The sequence below is a fragment of the Martes martes genome, assembly GCF_963455335.1.
Source record: "Martes martes genome assembly, chromosome: 17".
NCBI lineage: Eukaryota > Metazoa > Chordata > Mammalia > Carnivora > Mustelidae > Martes > Martes martes.
In genome coordinates, this window is record NC_137905.1 from 29,625,782 (window position 1) to 29,648,218 (window position 22,437).

The following is a 22,437-nucleotide window of genomic DNA, read 5'->3' on the forward strand; positions in this document are numbered from 1 at the left end:
TCCCCTGCCACAAAGGACTTGAGAATTTGTGTTTCAGATGCTAGACTCCATCAACTTCAACACTGGCTCCAGCTCCTGATTAAATTGTTAGCAGTTAAGGGCCAGAAATGCTGAAACCAGACTCCTTTTAAACAGGCCATCTTTGGGTATGTTGTCTGATGATTTGGGATACTAGGGAATTATTGTTAACAAACCAAATGCACTCAACAGAAGACATCCATCCTCAACATTTGGTCTCTGAGCTGTCTTTGGAGGGATGGCGGGGGCGGGGGCTCGAAGAGAGATTACAGGGAAATTCTTTCTTTCTTTCTCTCTTTCCTATTTAATAAGAATCACCAGGGGAAACGATATAAAAGGTTAAACACAGAGAAGAACACATCTTAGATGTCCCCACATGGATACTCCAGTATTTAATAAAATATGCATACTTTAATGAATATATATGCTGAAGTTAGAATACAAGAAAAGTTAAATTGGAGATTATTTAATTACTGTAGCTGAAACTGTCATTTACTCTGATCTGACTACACTACAAAAAAGAGGAGAAGGGGAGAGTATCAAGGTGAATTTTAAAATTATTCTTTCTTTTTTTTTTTTTAAAAGATTTTATTTATTTATTTGACAGACAGAGATCACAAGCAGGCAGAGAGGCAGGCAGAGAGAGAGGAAGAAGCAGGCTCCCTGCTGAGCAGAGAGCCCGATGCCGGGCTCGATCCCAGGACCCTGGGATCATGACCTGAGCCGAAGGCAGAGGCTTTAAACCACTGAGCCACCCAGGCGCCCCTAAAATTATTCTTTCAATGCAAGTCTGACTTTACAGATAAAACACATACTTGAGAAGCCACTTTCCAACACCCAGTTGGAATGCACTATTTGTACTCTTACCTGTCTCCTTTCTTGGAAATGCTCACCTTCAGCCTTGTTCAGACAAACTGATTTTCACAATTGTTACTAGCAAAGCCACCAATTACAAATTCTGTTGCATGGACCCACTTGAAGAAATATTAGCGTTCTCGACTCCCAGGCACACCAGATTTTTAAGCATCAGAAAAGACTCCAAGACAAAATTCAGCACGATCTTCCTGATTCCTCTCCCTCTTGCTGGGAGACGGATGATAATTCAACAATTTTTACCTACCGTTTGGGGGGAAGTGGTTCCGGCCTTGCACCCATCAATTGCTTTTCAAATAAGAGCAGGATAACAGAATCTAGAGTACCCAAGCCTCAATTCTGTAAAAACCGATGATTTGTGGAAACTTTCTACCAGTAAGAGCTCTCTAACCACAGGTAAGTCCATGGGCAAAGAAACTAGGTTGAAGCCAACATAATTCCTACTTGGCCAATTCTAAAGCTGGGGTTCATCATTTGACCACTTTCAAGCAACCTGCCTCTCACTGAGTGGTGTAAGAGCACGGTGTGAATTTCCCAGACATCTACCCGAACCAGGCAGCAATGTTAGTCTTTAGAGTGTTGATTAAAAGCCTCCTTAGCATCAGGTACTTCTATACTACATGCTCAGGATGCAAAATTGATGCAAAACATTACACTTGGGGATAAATCATATACACCTACCGATGACATCATGGCTCATTACAATGAATGGAGGGACCATGTGCAAGAGAGCTAATGCTGGCTGATACCATCTGTAACTTGCTGACTTTTCATGGCCCCTCCAATGAGAGGGGTGAGACCCATCATGAGGAAGGGCTCAGCCGAATACAGCTCTCATTTCTTTCGGGGACGACAAATCCCACATCATCAGAGAACTAACCTGGCGTGCCACTCTCTCCTCAGGTTCTGACGTGTAGTGAGCGAGGCAAGGATGGCGGTCAAGATTTCATTCCTTTGTTCCACGGGGACCCCCTCTCTTCTAACTTCACGAAGCACAGCATTCGTCTAGAAGGAATGGTCCAAAAAAAGAACGGGAAAAATTAATAAGAATAATAAAAAAAAAAGCCCATAAGCAAATAAGGACAGTAAATCGATGGCTTTTTTATTACAGTTCCCCTGCTAACAAATCAATACAGTAAATGATGGTCAAAAATGGCCAGCATATATTTTGTATTTAATCAATGTACAAGGCACATAAGGTAAACTCTAAACCTCCATTGCCTTAAGTAACACATCGAGATGCTGTGTGTTCTCACTCTAATTTCCTTAGTGCACCGACGGTCTTTTTCCGGGGAACTGCCTCCCATGAGCTATTATTAGAAATGATTTTCACGTACACCTCACTGTGAGTTGTTTGTTTTGCCTTTTAAAAAAGAGCAGTCTCTGACTTTTGCTCGCTCTGTTTTCTGCCACCCAGCTGAGGATTTCTGCACTGCCTCTCCTATTGGAATCATTAATTTCTATTTCCAGCCATGCCAGCAATTTTTTTTTTTTTTTTTTTTGGCTCACTCATTTCCTTGCTTGTTGCAAATCAAGAGCTTGCAAAGAAAGAAACAATAAGAGCACAAAAATCAAATTCAGTCTCAAGGAGTCCTCCCAGCTTTAGAAATCCACGACATATTTCAAAGAATATGTACAGGGATTCTTGTGCACAGCAGACCTCCGATTTGAGGAAGAATCACTTACTCAACAGTCACGGCCATGGTCCTTAAGAGAAATTAGGCTCACCGGTGAGTACAAAAACACTCCAGCTTCTACCTAGCATGGGAAAACGTCAGATGGTGCTTCTAGAAATAATGGAAGCCCTACACAGCACACGCTGCTCACTCTAACAAGAAGCATTACATCCAAACTCAAATCTGAAAGTGTCATTTCAATTTTATCTACGACTCACTCCTGTATGCTCGTTTTGCACGTATGTGTTTTAAACATGCAAATTTGTGTAACATAAGAAACAATTAAGAAAACAACACAGGGTATTCTATTGGCACTTGAAATGTTAGTGAGCAAATGCCTTTTGAGTTTTAATGATAGAACTTCTCGTCGCACATATTTATCTTCATACAACTGGGACAGAAATCTTGAGAATTTAGACATGTTTTTCATTTAAAGTTGGTGTGGCTTCTTTGGAGATGTTGTACCCAAAGCAAATGCTAAAAGGAATGAACCTGTTATTTTCTTTGTACCAATCCTTCTCTGACTGATGCCAATGACTTCACTCACTTAAGAGCACACTCACAATTTTGTCCTCATGTAACTTAAAATACTACTTCCTTACTCCCCTGTGGCATTTTGCAGTGTATACTGAATGCCTTCTGGGACAGGCTTCAGGAGAGGTTAGTGAAGATCTGTTGTCCGGCTGCCTTCTACCCAGACCCCGTCCCCTTTTCCTATAACAACATCAAACCTTCTCTTCGGGAAAGTCTTTTATTGTATGCCGTCTTAGATAGCCCGCCAACTAAGTAAAGTGTTCCGCTCTCTCCCATGAAGGATGAGGGTCAGGCCCACCTGATTCGCTTTTCCAAGCCTTGAGACACTTGAGAAGAATGACAAAGAAAGGGGAAAAAATTGGAGGCCATGTATCAGTTTCCTTAGTTCCTACCAACCATGGTCCTTGAAGTATTCCTGGTTTCCTGAAATTTCTGAGCAGAGATCATTCTTCTTCTTTTGATACCACTGAGTTATCCAATATCTTTTGAATCAAGTTCCATTTTGTTCGAATTTACCAGAATTCTGTTTCTGCTGCTTACAATCAAAAAACCCTAACTGGGACAGAAAGACAGGAAATACTACTTCCTTTGTTAAAGGATCCAAGATAATGTGACTAGCACTAGCCCAGAAGAGGACCCTGATCTCTGCCCCCTGGGTCCAGAATTACATCTACCAGACCAGGCGATGAGCCTAGCTGGACACTCTGAGCTTTGAGGGCAAGGACATTTTTAGGCCTCCAGGACAGGGAGGAATGTTTCTTTTTCTCTAGGGGCTTCTCCAGCATGAAGCCCGGGCTCCAAGTGGCTAAAGTAGGTGTTGCAAATGCAAGGACCCACCAGAGCCAGAAGGTACATGAATGAGTTTAGGCAAGATGACCCAATGAGAGCACGTGCTCTGTGCAAAAAGGTACTCATTATTCAGCAATAGCCAATTCTGCCGTTCAGAAAAGCTGTCTCCATGGTGCCAGATTCGTGCGTTTTCAAAATAAGTAAGAAATCTGTTTTGATTTTTTTTTTTTTTATGTGAGATCTCCTGACTTTTACATGTTAGAAACTCATTTTTTTAAACTTTGAAAATACCACGTGGCCAAACAAGAAACACCAGTGAATGAACAAAACTCAGACAGCCACTCACTGGTGACCTCTAACATAAAAGATGTCTAATTTCAGAGAGGTCCTGGCATCAATGGGTATTCTGGAAACAGCATTGCTCCTTGTCTGAGATACCTGACCTCAGGTACTTAAAGTTGGAAGGAACCTCAAGAAGTCTTGTCGTTTATCACTATGTCTGTAGGTACTTACTATTTTGCCAAAATAATAAGCAAAATATTTCAAATAGAAGACAAAGTACACATCTACATTGACTCCAAGGACATCAAAAAAATAAACTCAATTCTCCTTCTGACTGTATTAAAGTAACTTTTTTAAAAAGTCATTTCTCTCTTCTTTATCTTTTGCATCATTTAAATTTTATCCAGAGGCCCTTGTTTTCCCTGACCAGCCTCTTAGTGGGGAAGGAGAAAGGATTTAAGAAAGCAAGTTTTACGATGTTGGGGGTCCTGTCTGTTTACTTCATTACTGTACCCCATGCTTGCCTAATGATTTTTAATAAATATTTGTCAAATCAGTAAATAAGGAAGGAACTTGAAAAATAAGTATTGCAAAAACTAAGAGCAAGAGGAGACTGTCTTTTGAGACTTTACTATTAGGAAAACTTATAAACTCATCAACTAAGCGACAGTTACCTGCTTTAAGGAGCTCTCTCCACTTGACAAAAGGATCCACTTCTAGCTCTGTTTAAATAATTCCCTAGTGCTGACTCTCCCGAACGTCAGTCATTCTAGCGCAGTCTCAAAATTCTTGCCCCATCTGTGTATGAGGTATACAATCTGATATTTTTATTTCAAATGATCCGCATTTTAAAGTATAAAATAGATTCACTTCAAAAGAAAACAGGAAAGCCAGGGGTACCTGTCCTAAATTAAAAGATAACTGCAAAAATAACATTAAAAACAAAGCTGTATGTTGCTTGCTGAAAGCTCTGGAACAGAAGCCTACTGGGTTGTTGTAAATGAGGCCACCAACAAGTCTCGGTGAAAGTTAAAGACATGAAGACCTCCTTGACACAAAGTTGTGGACTAAGAAGGAGCTGCAAAGGGGGGGTCCACTTTCTCACAGTGTGGTCCCCGCACTCTGCGGAGTCCTGGAGCGCCACCTAGCATTTGCCTGGCTAACACCCGCGGTCCACACCCCGAGCTCCAGATGCACCACCTTACTTACAATGATCTTCCGACAACTTACAGACAAATCTCTTTTTTCCCCAAATGTGTTCTTGCGGGGAAATCAAGATATAAAACAAAACGAAGTGGAGCTGTTCTCTTTAAAGAAGCGTCTATGGAGGACCTAAAAGCTCCCTTTGTCATGGGGCATCTCTTCAAAATCCCAAGGAACTGTGAAACACAAGTTGCCAACCTCAACCCAAGAGCAGTTTTTTTTTTAAAGATTTTATTTATTTGAGAGAGAGAGAGAGAGAGATCACAAGTAGGCAGAGAGGCAGGCAGAGAGAGGGGGGGAACAAGCTCCCCGCTGAGCAGAGAACCCCATGTGGGGCTGGATCCCAGGACCCTGAGATCATGACCTGAGCTGAAGGCAGAGGCTTAACCCACTGAGCCACCCAGGCGCCCCTCAACCCAAGAGCATTTAAAAGAGCATGCAATTTCTTTGAAGTTTATACATCGCTGGTGGGAATGCAAAACACTGCCACTATGGTAAGTACTTTGGCAGTTTCTTACAAAGTTACACATACACACTTAACATATGATCCACCAATCCCATTTCTAGGGATGTAGCTGAAGAAATGGAAGCTCATGTGCACACGGAAACCAGTGCAAAAGTGTTCACAGCAGCTTTACTCAAAAGTGCCCCAAACTGGAAACAATCTCAATGCCCTACAAAGGATAAATGGATAAACTCCCTGTGGTACATCCATACAAAGGAATACTACTCAGCAGTAAAAAAGGACAGGCAATTGATAGAACGCAGCCACTTGTTTGAATCTCAAAGTCGTTATGCTGGATGAAAGAGCCTGGTCTCCAAAGATTAAACACTGCATGATTCCATTTACTGAGCATTCTGGAAAAGGCAAATTACAGGGACAGAGAACAAATTAGTGGTTGCCAGGGGTCAAGATGGGTGAGGGTTTGTTACAAAGAGGAAACATAAGGGACTTTCTGGAATGATGGAACTGTTCTGTACCCCCACTTTGGCAGCGGTTACATGAGTTTATACATACATTAAAACTCTTAGGACTATATATCCCAAAAAGTCGAGTTTGATCACATAAAAATCTTACCAAATTTAATTGTTAAAACTCCTTTTCATCACATTTTTAGGACAAGAAAGAATGCATAAAGCAAACGTCCATCTAAATACATCTAAATAAGTAGTAAAAATAGAACTATATCGAGATTATGAAACAAACTGTTACCAAAAGAATCTTTTCAAGATATCAGAAAAGGATGGGTGAATTTAGATTGAGCATTCAGACTATACTAAAATATAGTATTTCATAAAATTTAGAGCAAAAAGAAGTCACTGCACAAAAGTTAATTTTAGAGGGTCAAAGAGCACTCTTTTGACAAAACTCAATGGTGATATTTTTCTCCTCACATTAGTATTGGCTCCTCAAGGGTTGACTTTATGCAGGAAATGTTAGTAGCCCATTTTCCCATCAGTAGTAACATAGAAATGTCTTCAAACAAGTACCAATTTTTTTAAAGATTATATTTATTTGACAGAGAGAGACATGGCAACAGAGGGAATACAAGCAGTGGGAGTGGGAGAGGGAGAAGCAGGTTTCCAACCAAGCCGGGAGCCCAACTCAGGGCTCAATCCCAGGACTGGGATCATGACCTGAGCTGAAGGCAGACACTTAACGACTGAGCCACCCAGGCGCCCTGCATGCACCAATTTTTAACAGTCTCCTGTTACCGAAAACACATTCTCCCTCACCTTCCCTCAAAATAGAGGCCAAGTAAACCAGGGCTTTAGAAATCATGCTCTGGGGGTTAGATTTCATTTCACTAGTAACTCTTTTTCAACAGAAATTGATGAAAGCGCTGGTCTATCGGGAAAAGACAAAGAATATTCTTTTTTTTTTTTTTAAAGATTTTATTTATGTATTTGACAGAGAGAGAAAGATTACAAGTAGGCAGAGAGGCAGGCGGGGGGTAGGGGTGGGGAAGCAGGCTCCCTGATTAGCAGAGAGCCTGATGTGGGGTTCGATCCCAGGACCCTGAGATCATGACCTGAGCTGAAGGCAGAGGCTTAACCCACTGAGCCACCCAGGCACCCCAAGACTAAGAATATTCTTAAGGCTGCAAGCTGTTCAGAGCCCAGCTGTCACCTCCTAGTCGTGGGCCTTCATCCCAACTGCAAAATGGCGATGACACCAGAGCCTCTCCATGAGTTCTTGTGAGAGGGAGGTACCCAGACATATGCCACTATGATTAGTATCGTTTAGAACCCACGAATCAGTCTCGTGCTAGGTTGTACTGTTTTAATAAAAACACTCCGGCAAGCGTCTGTGACATCACATGAAACATTTGAAAAGGCAATCAGGCAACCATTGAACAATTATGAGCAGAAAAAGCTTCTTCCAGGAGCCAGAGGCATATCCTTTTGCATCCCCCTCGTGATAGGAAATCTTTACCCCCCTGCCAGTGGGGTTTATTTTTAGAGTCCATCCTGGTCTTCCTTGATGCCTCTCTCTCTTACGCTACCACCCAATATGTGTCCCGACCTTCTTCATCTCCTCTGGGGGTTCCTTAACTGTTTTTGGCCCAGGGCAGAAGCCCTGGTTCTCATCGGAAGGCTTCTGTTTGCTCTCTCTGGGGGTGACCTCTGCTCCATTGGCTTTAAGGTTCCCCTATAGATTGATGACTTTAAGCGGATCATCTCCACCAAACTCTAGCCCCATAGAGCCCAGAACTGCCGATCCCTCCTTAAATATACACTTCAAACGTGAAGCCTCAGCCTCAGCCTGTCCACAGCAGCACTATCGTTGCCCTCTCATCGCTTCCCTCTTCATCGATCTGCTCCTTCTCCTGTATTTCCCTAGAAGGGCGAATGGCACCACGGTCAACTCCATCGCCCAATCCAGACGGCTAGGGCTCATCCTATTGGCCTCCCTTTCCTTTCCTTGCACTCCCAGTCTCTAAACTTTAAATCCTGTCATTCCTCTCTGTTCAGTAGGACTCAAACTTATTTTTTCCTCACTGCCGCAGGCCAAGTTCAGGCCAGTCTCTCATCTGCACCACGCAGCGGCGTCCAGACTTGCCTCTCTGCATCCATCTTACCCCCTCACGAATGTTCCTCCCCCAAGAGGGCCCTCTCAAGGTCAAAGGAAACAAGAAGCTTCAACCTCCAAAACCTCATCTAAGCCAGAGCAGCTCTGTTCATCTGTTCCTATATGCCTCACTTATTGTCATTTGAGACCAAACCGAACTAAACGTAACAAAAAACCACCTTAATGTTTTAAGAAGCCGGAATTCTTCACCTGACCAAAATAACCACAGCAAAACAACGCTCCTGGTCACTTCTCCAGTTTGATCTCTTGCCATCTTCCAATCCATTTAGGACCAATGTCAGTTCCCTGAAAATACACGGCTGTTCTACACGATACATTGACTTGCTGTAGAAATGGTCAGCCAGGACTTATTTTTCAAGAAACACCTCGGATAACACCTCCTCTATGAAGTTCTCCATGAACCAAATCCTTGAGCCAAATTAGAGAGAGCTGGTCGCCCCTCCTTACGTGGCACTGCTGAACATCTCACGGACCATGCCACGCTCTGGTGTTCTTTACTCACTGGATGCTTCCTCCTCCAGAGCGGGGGCTCTGTTAGAGCAGAGAAGCCCTCGCCCCTCTCCTCCTGGTACCCTCCAAGGTGCCTACTTTGGCACCATGTCATGAAAACAGACTCCTGAGAGGTATTTGTGGGATAAATGAAAGCAAATGACATGCCAGAGCATGTCTGCTGAATAAGATGAAAAGCCAAGCCACAGAGTACTACTTGAGACCAAAACCAGCACGTGAGACAAGCTCCAGTTGGATGCCAACTGCACCTGATGAGAATTCTAAGGAAAACGCTGTGGAAACTATTTTTCAACAATGCGGTCAAGAAAACTAAGACTATGCAATCCCTAGGTGACCATGTAGAAGGGTGATACATATCTGGAATGGTGTATCTCAAAGTACATCTAGAAGTTTTACTCCACTGGGATTCCCATGTAATCTCTCCAGACCCTCTTAACAAGCCAAGAAGTCTCCTTTTCTCCATCTCAAAACACAAAAACAAAAACAAAAACAGAACTACTTTGGACTCTGGCAACCCACAGCACCCTAAGGACCTCTATGAATTCCCTAGTGTTTTCAGCTTCTCCTGGCTCAAAACTTTATGCACAAAACCGAAGTAAAAAATCCACAGCCAGAGAGGACAAGGAAGGGGAGCGGAAGGAAGGGAAGGAGCAAGGTTGATCAAGAATGAAAAGAAGAAAAGCCTAAACTCTAAGGTTCTAAGAAGCCTCGAATTTGGGGCGCCTGGGTGGGTCAGTCCGTTGGGCAGCCGACTCTTGGTTTAGGCTGAGGTTGTGAACTCAGGGTCGTGAGTTCACGACCTGTGTCAGGCTCTGCACTCGGTGGGAAGTCTGCTTGAGATTCTCTCTCTCGGCCCCTCCTGCTCATGCACGCACGCTCTCCCTCTCTCTAAAGTAAATAAATAAATCTTAAAAAAGCAAACCAAAAAAAAAGTCGTCTCAAACTTGAGGAAAAGTTTGTCATTTGAGACCAAATCAATTCTGAATTTACTCAATTAAAACTGAGCAAGTCACCTAATTCTTGGTGAATGTATTTGTATAGTCAGCAATTGCCAGTATGTCCTAATTCTGGGGTACCATAATAGGAAAGCACGTATGGACACACATGCAATATACAGAATTTGTAGTACACGAGGTTTTTGGACAGGAATCACACTGAGCTTTAAAAGGAAAATTACAGCATTTACTTCTGACTAATAATTCAACAGAAGTCTTTCATTCTTTTGGTTCCTTTCTGATATGGGGTCACAACTTCTGAAATTCTGGTTTAATCCATCCTTCTTACAAATCAGAGAACTCTGCCTAAGGAAATGCATGGGAACAGGAGGCATTCCACAAACGTGGCTGGTAATCCCTCTGCCTTAATTCATTTAACAACAACAACAACAAATCTGCTGCTGTTTTTCCAATTTCAAAAGCCATATCAACACCAGGATGCCAGAACTGCATGCCTTTCCCACCTCCCCATCACCCCATCCTCACGAGCGCCAAAAAAGCAGTACCGTCATTATGGGGAAAATGCCCCGCCGAACACTTTTTATGCACAGAGTGGCCTCAGGTTCGGGCTGTATTTCCCCTCTGCACACACAAATTACAAAGATATGCTCGGACTGATAAAGAGGGCTAAAGGTTCAACTTGTGAAGAAACTTGGTTTAAGATGTTATCAGCTGGGAAAGCTATTTCCTCACATCAACACTGCCACGGGCTGTCAAAAACCCAACCAGGGCTCCCCTCTTCAAAAGTCCAGGAACACTTTTTTTTTTCCCCCTCTTTCTTTCTTTTTTTTAAAGAAAAAAAAAAAAAAGAAAGAAAAAGAAGAAGAAGAAAGGCCCAGAACCCACTGAGATAGCCTTGGTCCCATCAAAGAAAGGTCGATCTCAGGTCTTCTCTCATTTACTGATTGTCAGTTTAAGATGGCTCTTTTGTGAGGCCTCTGGAGCTCAGTGCTGAGTGATGCCTTCACATTTGCTAAACCAGACTGGGTACCACCGAAGAGCTCCAGCATGCTGGGACCCACAGCCCAGCAGAACAAATAAACACGCCTCACAGCCTTTCTGCCCACTTTATCTCCCTCTCCGGGAGCAGGAGGGTTTTGGGGGTGCTAATGTTTACACAATGTTAAAACTTTCTTTCCCCTGTTTCCTGAATTTGAGAAGACACATCCTGGATGACCTCGGCTGGGAGATAACACCGAGTCACCGCAGGCTGCCGCGTCTACCGGCCTGCTTCAGGCTGCTGTCTCCCGCCTGCCCCTCCCCACCTCCCCCCTTCATGGCAGGCTCAGCAAGGAGAGCCACAGAGGGGCTGGACTGTCTTGAACAGAAGGCACAAAGGCAGAAGTCTCCAAGAGGCTGCCCGCAAAGCAGCCTTTTACTTTAGTCCCACCGACAGACCCACTTGGTTCAGTTCATCCCAAAGACCCACGTGATTTGAATGAACATTTCAGCGGAGTTTTTACCAAAGGAGCCTCAAAAATATACTAGGAAGCCATACTTTGGCCTCTTCCCATCATGTGCTGTTGAACTGGGCGTGCTCCTGGGGAGTAATCAAGGATGATGCTGGGGGGCAAAGAATGCCGGGAAAATGCTCCCTCGCTCAGCTCCCTCATCTGTGAAGGGGGTGTCTGTAACAGCACCAACTACCCTTGCGATGATTACGTGAGAGCATCCACTCTGAGAGCGCTTTGCACAATGTCTGGCATGCACAAAATGCTCAATGAATGTTTGAGATCTGTCATCAGCAACATTACGTGCAAAACAATTCGGGGAAAAAAAGATCCCATAAGATACAGATACCATTAAAAAAAATACATATCCGAAAATACCACAGCCATGAATCTGAATAATTACTGAAGCTTTTTTCCCCAGAGCACTTTCCTAGAACCTCCCATTTTTCTTCTGCTACCAACACAGAAATCAGTCTAGATCATGTGTTTCACAAAAGACTCTGGAACCACAGCAGCCGGGCCTGGGACTGCATGAACTCGCGGGACAGTTGTGGTGGTGGCTGCGGGAATGGGCAGGCTGCTGGAGGGAAGGCTGGCTTGCCGCACACGTTCAGCGTGGGGCGCTGGGACAGTGCACGGAAGCCGGGCCACGGAGCTCCAGTCAGCAACGTCAAGGTTGCAGATGACGGCGAAAAACTGTCCATGTATGTGTCAAGGAAGGAAAAAAAGAGAAAGAAAGGGAGAGAGGGAGAGAGAGGGGAGGGAAGGAGGGAGAAAGAAAAGAGGAAGGAGAAAAGAAAGGAGAAGGAGGGAAGGAAGGAGAGAGAGAGAAAAGTGAAGAGGGAAAAAAAAGTGTTGTTTATAGAAGCCAGCTGCTCCGGCCCCGGCGCCAGCAGCCCCCCATCCTGCGATGTTTCGCTTGCAACCCCACTGCCCCCACTGGCACAGGTACAACTAAACGTTGACTTCAATGCTTCAGAGAGCACTCGACTGATTTTGTCCATGATTAATTGCCAAAGACATGGCTGGCCATATGGAACAGAGAAAGCATCAAGTAATTCATACTTCTGTATGTGATCGCTTGGCCCCTGTTGTTTTAATGTACAGGAAAAGAGCTAGTATAGCACAGCCCTGGTGTCTTGCCCCTGACAGCCCATTAAGAAATCTCAAAGCACCTAGTCGAAGTTATGCTGTTGGCTTTTCAATAGCAGCCTAATAAAACAGAAGCAAAGCTTTCCAACTAGTCTTAAATCTTTCACATACAGTACATTAACTACTGTGGCTGAAACAACGGGCTTCTTATGATAGGAAATGGGATTTGATTTCTAGTCTCCGCATACTTACTGAAAGCCTTTTTTTTTTTTTTTTTTACCTTTATGGAGTTTACAAAATCATTGTTCTTCCCCCTCCCCGCCCCCCCAACCCCCGCTCTGTTTTCCGAATAGCCTAATAGATTCGTTTGCCTCTGAAGCGTCTGCTCTTAGTCACTACTGCACGCGGTCTGGATCATAAAGCTGATTCACACACGGGTGGAAGAAACGGCATAATTATTCTCACCAAGAGAGCCCAGAAATCGTTCTGGCTTCGGAAGCACTAGCTTTCTTACAAAACCAGAAGACAGTGAAAGCTATACAGTGGCGGGGGCGGGGTGGGAGGGACCTCACAACCACATTCTTATCACCCTCCCTGCCCCCCTTCCTTTCCCATCATTCTGTGAAATGAATCCATTCGTTGTGCGAAAAAAATATCCACTTATTTTCCAGATGCTCTACTGCTGGCCCTGGGTGACACTCCATGCCAGATGAAAAGGGGAAGGTGACAACCTCAGGTGCAATTCTGTCCCTACTTGCAGTCTATTAGCTCCATCCGTTACGAAAATCTTTGCAGATTATTTAATCTATGCAGGCCTGTTATTTTCAGGTCGAGGGGAATGCACAGACATTTCCGCAATGTTTTCCTTTCCAGGATTTTCAAAGGACAGCACTAAAAATGGTAATACCGTCACCGGTAGTTTCCTTTGTCAGGTTGGAGGTGTGTTGGCGGGGGATGACTTTGTTGGCACTTTTCATGAGAAAATATTTATACAGTGCTTTATGTCTGAGGATTTTTAGGTGCTGAAATTATCCTACCACCAGAAGACACCATATACGGGAAATTCCACCTGACTGCCTATTCATTAGCCGGAGCGTAATTGCCTCTATTGCTGAAGAGAACTAACAGCCCGTTTAGAGCTCTAAGCCCACGGTAACTTCTCTGTCTCCCCGCCGCCTCTCCTTCGTCGCAACATGCTGGTACTTTCCAGGATGAGCAACCAGTTCAGCAAACAATATCATGAAACAGAGAGTATGAGCAAGAGGCTCAAAAGGAAAATAAAAGAGACAAAGGCACTGAAACTGACTCAGTAATGGAACGAGGAAGACACACTGTGATATTCCTACAAAAACAGGAAAGCGATCTTGCCCATTATGTGACAGATATTTCCTGTTTTATTTATGGGATGCTCCATAGGGGGTGAGGGTAATGTAATTCCTATTTTACAGATGGGAAAACTGAGTTCGGGGAGCTGAAATGCCCAAGAGTAATAAACTTCAGGACCAGAGGCGCCAGCATGTGAAATCTACATGCATGTGAAATCTACATGCCCAGCTGACTGCTCCCTGCAATGAAGGTTCTAACAGATGTCACGTAACAGTATCATATGTAATATACACATAGAGTGAAAAGAAACATATATGAAAGTACCTCCCTGAAATCTCATCCAGGGACACAAACCCCTACCTTAGCTGCCTCGTTTCAATAAAGAAATTAAGAGCTTTAGACTGCAGGCACAGCACACAGCAATCCTCCCTGGACCCAGAAGTTAAGTGTGGGCATCTGCATATATCTCACATAATGAACATGAGGACAGCCAGCTTCTTCCCAGTTACTTCCCAATTCCGCAGTGCCTGGCCTTATCTGTGTCTTTTCATCAGAAACTATTCACTCCACAAATAAAAAAGCAACAAATCTCCCAACCCCACCACAACAAAAGCAACAAATCTCCCAACCCCACCACAACATACACATGGACCCCCGACTCCCAGCCACGGCTTCTCAGATTCTCCCTGTGCTAATCTAGTTGTTGGCCTAACTGTTCATTGGAGGTGAAGGACGGCTAGCCACGCTGAGTACTCCCTAACTCATCCACTGGGCATGTTTGGCCTCAAAGTGGCTTAGTGGCTTCCCATCCTTGGGCAAAGTGAAAAGTCACCCAAGACCTCCATCAGATTAGCTCTCCCCTTCCCCCAAACAGCAGTAGCACAAAGGCTGAAGGGCTCTGTCATGCACACTGGATTATATGAAGTGTAAAACATTGGGGGAGAGGGGAAGGGGAGGGGAGGCCTTTGAAAGGGAACTGGGGAAAAAGAAATCACACTTGCAAGAGGATCCAGCTGACAGCCCAGTCCCTAACAAGTGAGACAAGTGAATATGTTTGGAAACATTGTGAATGCAAGAAGAGTGCGGGCCTTTTGTCTGCGGCCCTACAGTGTGTCTTAACCCAACTGCTGCCTGCCTCACTGAACATATGTTTTCTACACGAGAACTGAAGCAGAAAAGGCCCTTTGTTATAACTTACTCCTTTGTCTCTATCTGCCCCCCCACCCGCCCTTCTGCCCACCCCCTCTTTCAGTAACATCCAAACCAAAGCCCTGGTGGAAACTTTAACTGCCCACAAGAGCGAGGCCAGAATGCCCAGTCGGGACTTCTCCTGCCCCCCAGGCCTAGAGAACTGCTCTCCTCACAGCGGCCAGGAGCAGCAAGAGGGTACATTTATTTAGTGCCTACTGTGTGCTCTGTGTCGCAACAAGCATTTTATCCACATCATCTCATTTAATCCAACAGTCACCATAGGTGAGGTGCCTTTATTTTAAAGATGAGGAGATGGCAGCTAGCAGAGACTAAGTTACCCCCCAAAGCCATGAGGGGAGGGTTCAGTTTTAGATGTGTGGTGCTAGCAATGCTTTGGGGACATTTATCAAACAGGGGTACAGAGCTGGAGAGAAACGTAGGATTTGAGGATGTGGGAAAATTTACACACACACACACACACACACACCCACCCACCCCATTCTACCCTTTAAACTAAACGTCACTGCGTCTGAGCTGGGAACCGGGTGACAGAGAACTCAGAGGCAAGCAAAGCTGATGAGGCTTCCTAAATCCGGCCTGCGATGAAGAGCAGATTGTAGGTCTCTCTTGTCCTTGTGGGTTTTACCACGGGGAGGACAAACACAGGCTCCGGAGTCCCAGTCCCTTAGGGGTTTAGAGCTGGCCATGAGCAAGTTACTTAACCTCTCTGTACCTCAGTATTCTCATCTGTAAAATAAGGGTGCTTCTAGCATCTACTTCAGAGGGCACACAGGGGTCGATTTTTAACAGTGCCTGAGACGTGGTAAGGCCCCAGTAAGTGTTAGCAACATTAGAGTTCCACTTAAGCCACAGTAAAGGCACTAACACTGATCACTTGTCTTTATACTAACCTAGGTCTGTCTTTCTCCATTTCCCCGCTGTTCATGTTAACTGCGCATCTATACCAGATAAGCTAGTATCTTGTAGCACGGACCCCTTTGGCTGCTGCTGGTGGTGATGACGGGTGATGGGAACTACCATTATCCAGCCCTTACCACATGCTAGGCGCTGCTCCCACACACTGGATCACTGAATCCTAAAACGAAGCCTATGAGAGAAAGGGATTATCATTTCCACTTTGCAGATGAAAAGCCGGAGATGCAGAAAGATTAAACAACTTGCCAAGTTTTCCACCGTGAGTCAGCAATGGAGCCAAGCCTGACCCCAAGCATCTGACTCTGATGACCGAAGCGAACATACGGGTAAACCGATGGATGTCACAGAAAGTCCTTTCGTGCATCTTATCTCATTTAATGTCATAGAAAGTCCTTTCGTGCATATTATCTCATTTAATCGTCACAAAACCTATGTGAATTAGGTAGAGCAAATATTATTAACCACATTGTCGCACATGAGGAACCTGAGGCTCAGCTAAACTCAAGGACTCTTTCAGTATCACAGTTAGCGAAGGAGCTGAGCCGGGGCCAGCAACCCGGCGTCCTAACTCCAGGACCAGCGCCTCTGTGCTCAACACACAGGTCGGAATTACCAAGGGCAAATTCCCACGGAAGTAAGTCAACCAATCTGAGTCTTTGCCATCCAGCGGACATCCCTAATGTCATGGTACCTGGCCATCAGGTGCTTATAGTCGAAGTAGGAAAATAAAACACGTACACAGAGTGGGGGCAAACAAGGGGGGCTGCAGGGAACAACTGCTGAATTCACCACAGCTCTGAGACTTGGTCTCGATCTACTCGACAGTCCTGTTCATGGTCTATCATAACCTTAACCTTCCCATTTAACACTCATCTGGCTAAGTGGTCTTATCCTGTTCATTTGAAGGAAATGAAAACTAAAACGAGGACCTGCAAGACCGAAGACAGAACTAATAAATTTCACCACATCCATCTGCCCGCACTTAGAAAAAAATCTCATTTTTCTTAAGATTCCTGAGGTCAGAAATAAGCCTCACTATAATGAAGCCACTCATACTATTGACGATGTGACTATGAAAACTCTCAATGAAGTAACAATCTGGTAGGGAAAGATAATTCAGGGAAAATCACATGAGCAGAGTTGCTGCACTTGTCCTGTGATAATATCTATTTAAGACAAATGCAGTCCCTGCCTAGGACACTCTCTGTAAACACAAGGGTCTACAAAGTCTTCAATGCTAGCGCGACTTGCTACCTGGCACGTATCTACTCAGAGGAGACGAACAAACAGACAAACAGACACACACACACACACACAGAGGCACACACACAACTGTGGGACAGAGTTCTCAAATAAGAATTCAAGACCTACCTAAGTGTCTATTAAAGCAGCAGCATAAGTACATATTACTAGTGCATCAGTATTAACGACAGAAAAGGAAAACACTTCCCAGTGGCTAGAAAAATACAATCAGGAAGGTATTAATAACAGTAACAATTTAAAAAAGACTACCACTTACTGAACATCTATGATGTGCCAAGCCCCGCTGTTCCCTTTCTATGTATTCCTCACTGAATCTTCCTAATAATTTACCGAAATGGGCTTTACTATTATCTCAATGTACAGATAGGAAGATTAAGGCACAGAGATAGGACAGAACTTGCCTGAAATCACACAGCTGGTAAGTGGTGGGGCCAGGATTCAAACTGGGGCAGTCTGATAGAGGTCACTCTCACGCACTAAACTCCAGAATGACAAATCACATACGGAGCACTTTCTATGCACGGGGACATAGCAGCTCACTGAATCCTTCCAATAAGCCAACAAGGTTGGTTTGTACCATTGGCAAACTTACACTGCCAGTGTTTAATGACTGGCCCAGGATCTCCCTGCCCGTGGACAGCAGAGGAAGCGTGCTCGGCAGAGCGGGAGCAAATGATGCTAAGTTCTTGACAATGACTGCAGTAACAGACCAGGGTTCAGAGATGGTCTCTACCTGTGGAGGAAACAGTGGCTTGCTCCCTCATTGTCTGGAGTCCGTCCCCTGTGGACGCATGGACAGAAGAGCTGAGGTCCCAGGAAATAGCGTCGTTTCTGGAATCCATGAGACAACAACCAAATGGTTGTTGATCTTCAGAACTACCAAATTGTCTTTCCACCTAGATCTGCTCCAGGCACCTCAGATTTTTCCCACCACTGGCAAGCAGTCGCCATTAGACGAAGAAGTGTGGCTTCAGCAGCAGGCTAGTAGCTCTTCCTCGTCGGGAACAGAGCCAATGTTCACATGAGCTATTCGTGTAAGAACACAATCGAAGGAGCATCCCCGCATTTATCAGAATCTGTGTCTGGAGTGTCTGGAAACAAGATTCTCAGCTCCAGACTTCCCGGGAATTTATAAAACAGAACTATCAAGCCACTGCGTTCATTTGCTTAAAGTATTCCAACTGCAATTTGGACAAAAACAAGCAAGCGGGACAGCTCAACAAGAACACAGAGGGACGTGGCACGTGAATGGGTACCTGGTGCAAAGTGCCCTGCAGCGGGAGCGGTGGAGGGAATCTGCCCAGGCTCTTTGTCCTTTAATGTGTCCCGCGTAGGGTGCTCTGAGTTCTAGAGTTCTAACTATATTTTATTCGTTGTGTTTTTTTTGTTTGTTTGTTTTTTAAGGGAAAGGAAGCGTGTAGTCGAGCTTCCCCCATGCAACACCTTGGGGGTACAGACTGTGCAGCATTTAACCTCGGCTTTAAACAGGTTAGTGCGGTCACCGCAAAGTTGCTCCGGGGGCCCCAAGGGCAACAAAAGCCACATTTCTGCTTTGAGTACTACAGTTTAAGACCTGCAACAATACTATGGCTACTGGCACGAAATCCCGATGAACTCGAACTTGCTGCAGTCAGAACTGTTTTATGCCTTGATAAGCAGATATTACTGGCTCATCTTCTAGAGATAATTGCCTCTCCTGCCTTGTTTAGACGCTGAGATTAAACCGTTGTAGAAAAACCGGCGATGGGCACGGGCCTTTCCTGCTGGAACCGTCTCCGTGAGACCGAGCAGGGGACACTTTAACTTTGGGGTTTAGACAATAGGTATCCTGAAAGGGTTAGAAAAATGGGCAACAACTGAGCCTCCTCCTCCCTCCTGTGTTCAAGTCAACCACCTGCTGGGGTATTTTTGTTTCAGTAACAAAGAAGCCTTCATGTCGGAGGCTCATATTTAATGTTTTGCTGCACGGACCCCTTTAGTTTTCGTTAACTCTTCAGGAGCAGAGAAAGAAATATTTCTTGCCTGGTGCACAGATAAAGACACCCATATACCTTCGGGACCAGCCCCCACAAATAAGTGGACGTGGCTCTCTACGACCGTGTACACACTGGCACTCGTGGCCCGCTCACCTCCATACCCCACCCCAGAGTCGGGAGATCCTCTATTTCTATTTAAGAAAGTATTATCAGCCGCTGGGAGCCGCATAACATTTGTGATTTCATGGTTCACTACAGTAACAGGTGCTGGGGTAAACAGGAATGTAAAGTGTTAAAAAGAAAAGCGGGGGGCTCGCTTCAGACACATTAAGCCGCTTTAAACACGGACAGCAGAAAGGGGAAAATTTTTAAGCAATTTGGTCGGGTCAGTAAAAAGTAACACAGGTCAAAGGAACAAAATGGTACCCAAAAATTCTGCCTGTTGATAAATGGGCCATACTGTCTTGTGGCCGGGCGCAGCGCAGCCAAAGAAAGGCCGAGCAACTGTTGCGTGGAAACCAAAATATGCTCTCTTTGTGGCACCCTGACAATAAGTTACTTCAGCTCGGTGAACGCGTGAGGCCCCCATTCTCCCCGTATGGGCGGCTGGGGTATACATTCGTGAAAACAAAAGGGTCCGTTTTCATTGTAACCATGCGGAAGGGTTAAGCATTTGACCTTCAAGTATGGTGCGCTTGTGCTCGGTGGAAAGGTTCTTGACAATATATACAAGAATGACTGCTGTTAGAGAAAGGGGACACAATTAAAAACAATCTCAGATGCTTGTCGTACAGCTGTTCGAGTTTCAGCTCTGCCTGACCTCTAAGGATGCTCCATGTTTAACGGAGACAATTTAAGATATTTTAGTGAGTCCCTTAACCATTCAGCATCGCCATCCTTTCCCTGGGGAAGACCTACCCTTAAACACAAAGCATGTTTCCAGCAATGAGATTTTTCGCGGTGCGGTTTACCCTTAAAGCCATTTGCCTCCTCAATCTGCCCTCCTCTCGTTCTCTGACCACCCTGAGGAGCAGCGAAGGGCCAGATCTTGCAGGCCCTTGGCAGGAGGCAAGAATGTCTGACTTTGGAGGGCGCCGTTAGCACAATGCCTTTAAAACAGTTGTTCCTTATTTAAAAAAAAAAAAAAAAAAGCAAAATCTTACTGCACCTTACTTTCTAAAAAAATATGTTACTGAGGAAGAGTTTTTACTCTGCTCAATGATCATCTAATTTATCTATTTATCTGAAAAGGAATTCTCTATATTTGAACGAAAATACGGTCACTTATTTTTAGTTCACAAAGGGGAAAGCCCAGAGTCACCCCAAACACAGGAACAGGTTAAAAAGAAGAAAGAAAGAAACAAAAAACAAGAAACAAACCCGAGCTTGTCTCCCAAGCCAGCCAGAGAAGAAAAAGAAAAGAAAGTCTCAAAAGAAAGAGAAATTCTAAGGTAGAAGACTAACTCCTTTTCTGAGCTCAGGGAAGTCACTGCCTTCCTGTTGTGGGGTCTGCTCACGGTCAGCAGAAAGCTCAGAAATTCCTCCACAAGTAAGAGGGTCCCTGGGAAGTGACCGTGAGAAGGTGCTGCCCCACTGCTGGGGCTGGAAGATGCTAGAAGGTGGAGGGGCTGCCAGCTGTCCAGGAGGAAACCATGGCAGCCTGCTCCGGATTTGAGGAGTGGAGGCTTCCCACTCGTTGGGAAGAAAGGAAGTCATACCGAGGCGAGACAAAGGGAAGAGACAGGCCAAATCTCGTAGAGTGGGGCACGGGAAAGTTTTGCTTGTCAAACACACTTTAATCTCTAAAGTCACTGGGCTTTGATGTTGCCCCCAAACAGAAAACCTACACGGTTTGCAAGATTTACAGCATTTCTAGTGGGAACAGTTTTCATGCTCTAGGGTTTTCCCTTCGGAGATTAAGGTTTATTTTATCCCCGATTTTCAATGTGCTTTAACTGCAACAGCCTCATCAGAGACAAGGACATTTTCCTGCCCTCTGACTCATCAAATACACCGAACTTTTATTCGTCAAATCAAGTTCGTTTTTCAAGGAACAAAGCTGCTGGAGAGGATCCAAACTGTGGGGTAATCACTGTCATTCTGACAAGACAGAAGCGTTTCTTTTGCAAAGAGTCAGCTCCTAAGAGAGATCACAGAAAAAGGCACTTAAAAAATGGCCACACTAATCTTTATATTATAAAAAGACCACGCAACTCAGTTCGTGAGTTGAAATGAGGAGAAGCAAAATAGATGGCAAAGAAAGAAGTGAATCACCACCTTTGCCTACACATCTGAACCCACCACAAACCCTAACACTCAGCTAATTGTTAAGTCACAGAGAACAGAAGCAGTTTAAAAGGGGGCCACTGGAAGTACATACAGTTCGCTGGAAGGAGCTCTTAGTATTTCACCTGTACTCCTTTTTTTAAGCTGGATCTGATTGTTCTGGACCCAAGTGAGACTTGACCTGTAAAGCTAGAGCTTTGTAAGGTACTAGGCTGAGGAGCGGGCAGCAAAATTTCAACTGCATCAGGGAACATACTTCAGTCATTCCAGCTTGATTTAGGAAAAGGGCAGGTAGGATCACAGAATAAATCATTGTTTGGATGCTGAGATACCTGCTTTTCAGCCGGTACCTCTGCTAACTAGAACGATCCCATCCTCTGGTCGTTCCTGGTCCTGCACGCCCCTACCTCTAGAAGGTTCTCCCCTCAACATTCTATGCGGCCGTAGCAGTCTGTGGAGGGTAATTGTTTTGACATGGCAAGGGATCATTCACTTCTGCCAAAACAAAAGGTGAGGAACAAGAAAGGGATCCCCTCCCACACACACACACTCTTCTCTACGCACAGGCTCAATAAAAAAAGAAGTCTATTCCTACTTCTAGGAATGAAAAACGTAAATGAATCCCTTAGGTATCTTATTTGTCATGATGCTGATGGGAGACGCTCCTTTTCCCCTGGAGGGTGCTGACGCACCTCTCCGCGCTAACAACGCAAGACCACAGACCCCATGTGGGAGGGGAGAGACCTCACACCAGCGGGTGATGGGCAGAGGCTACAGTATCCCCCAGGCTTCCGTCTACCGACCACACAGCCCTTCTGGAGGTCACGGCTTGAGGATGCCTGAGGACACACTTAACCGCAAGTGGGGTTTTACTCAAAACTGCAACGGTCTGCTCCTTCTCCTCGTGCCCCTGGTGACCCTATAAAAAAAAGGCCCAGCCAT

The 22,437-nt window shown here is 44.9% G+C and overlaps 1 protein-coding gene across 1 annotated transcript in view; it reads right to left on the reverse strand.

The window, feature by feature from the left end:
• Nucleotides 1-22,437, reverse strand: part of FTO (FTO alpha-ketoglutarate dependent dioxygenase) — a 371,751-nt gene that overhangs the window by 159,048 nt on the left and 190,266 nt on the right. The window contains exon 8 of the mRNA XM_080828266.1: nucleotides 1,772-1,896. Coding sequence (XP_080684392.1) covers nucleotides 1,772-1,896 — 125 coding nt within the window. The remainder of the gene's footprint in view (nucleotides 1-1,771; nucleotides 1,897-22,437) is intronic.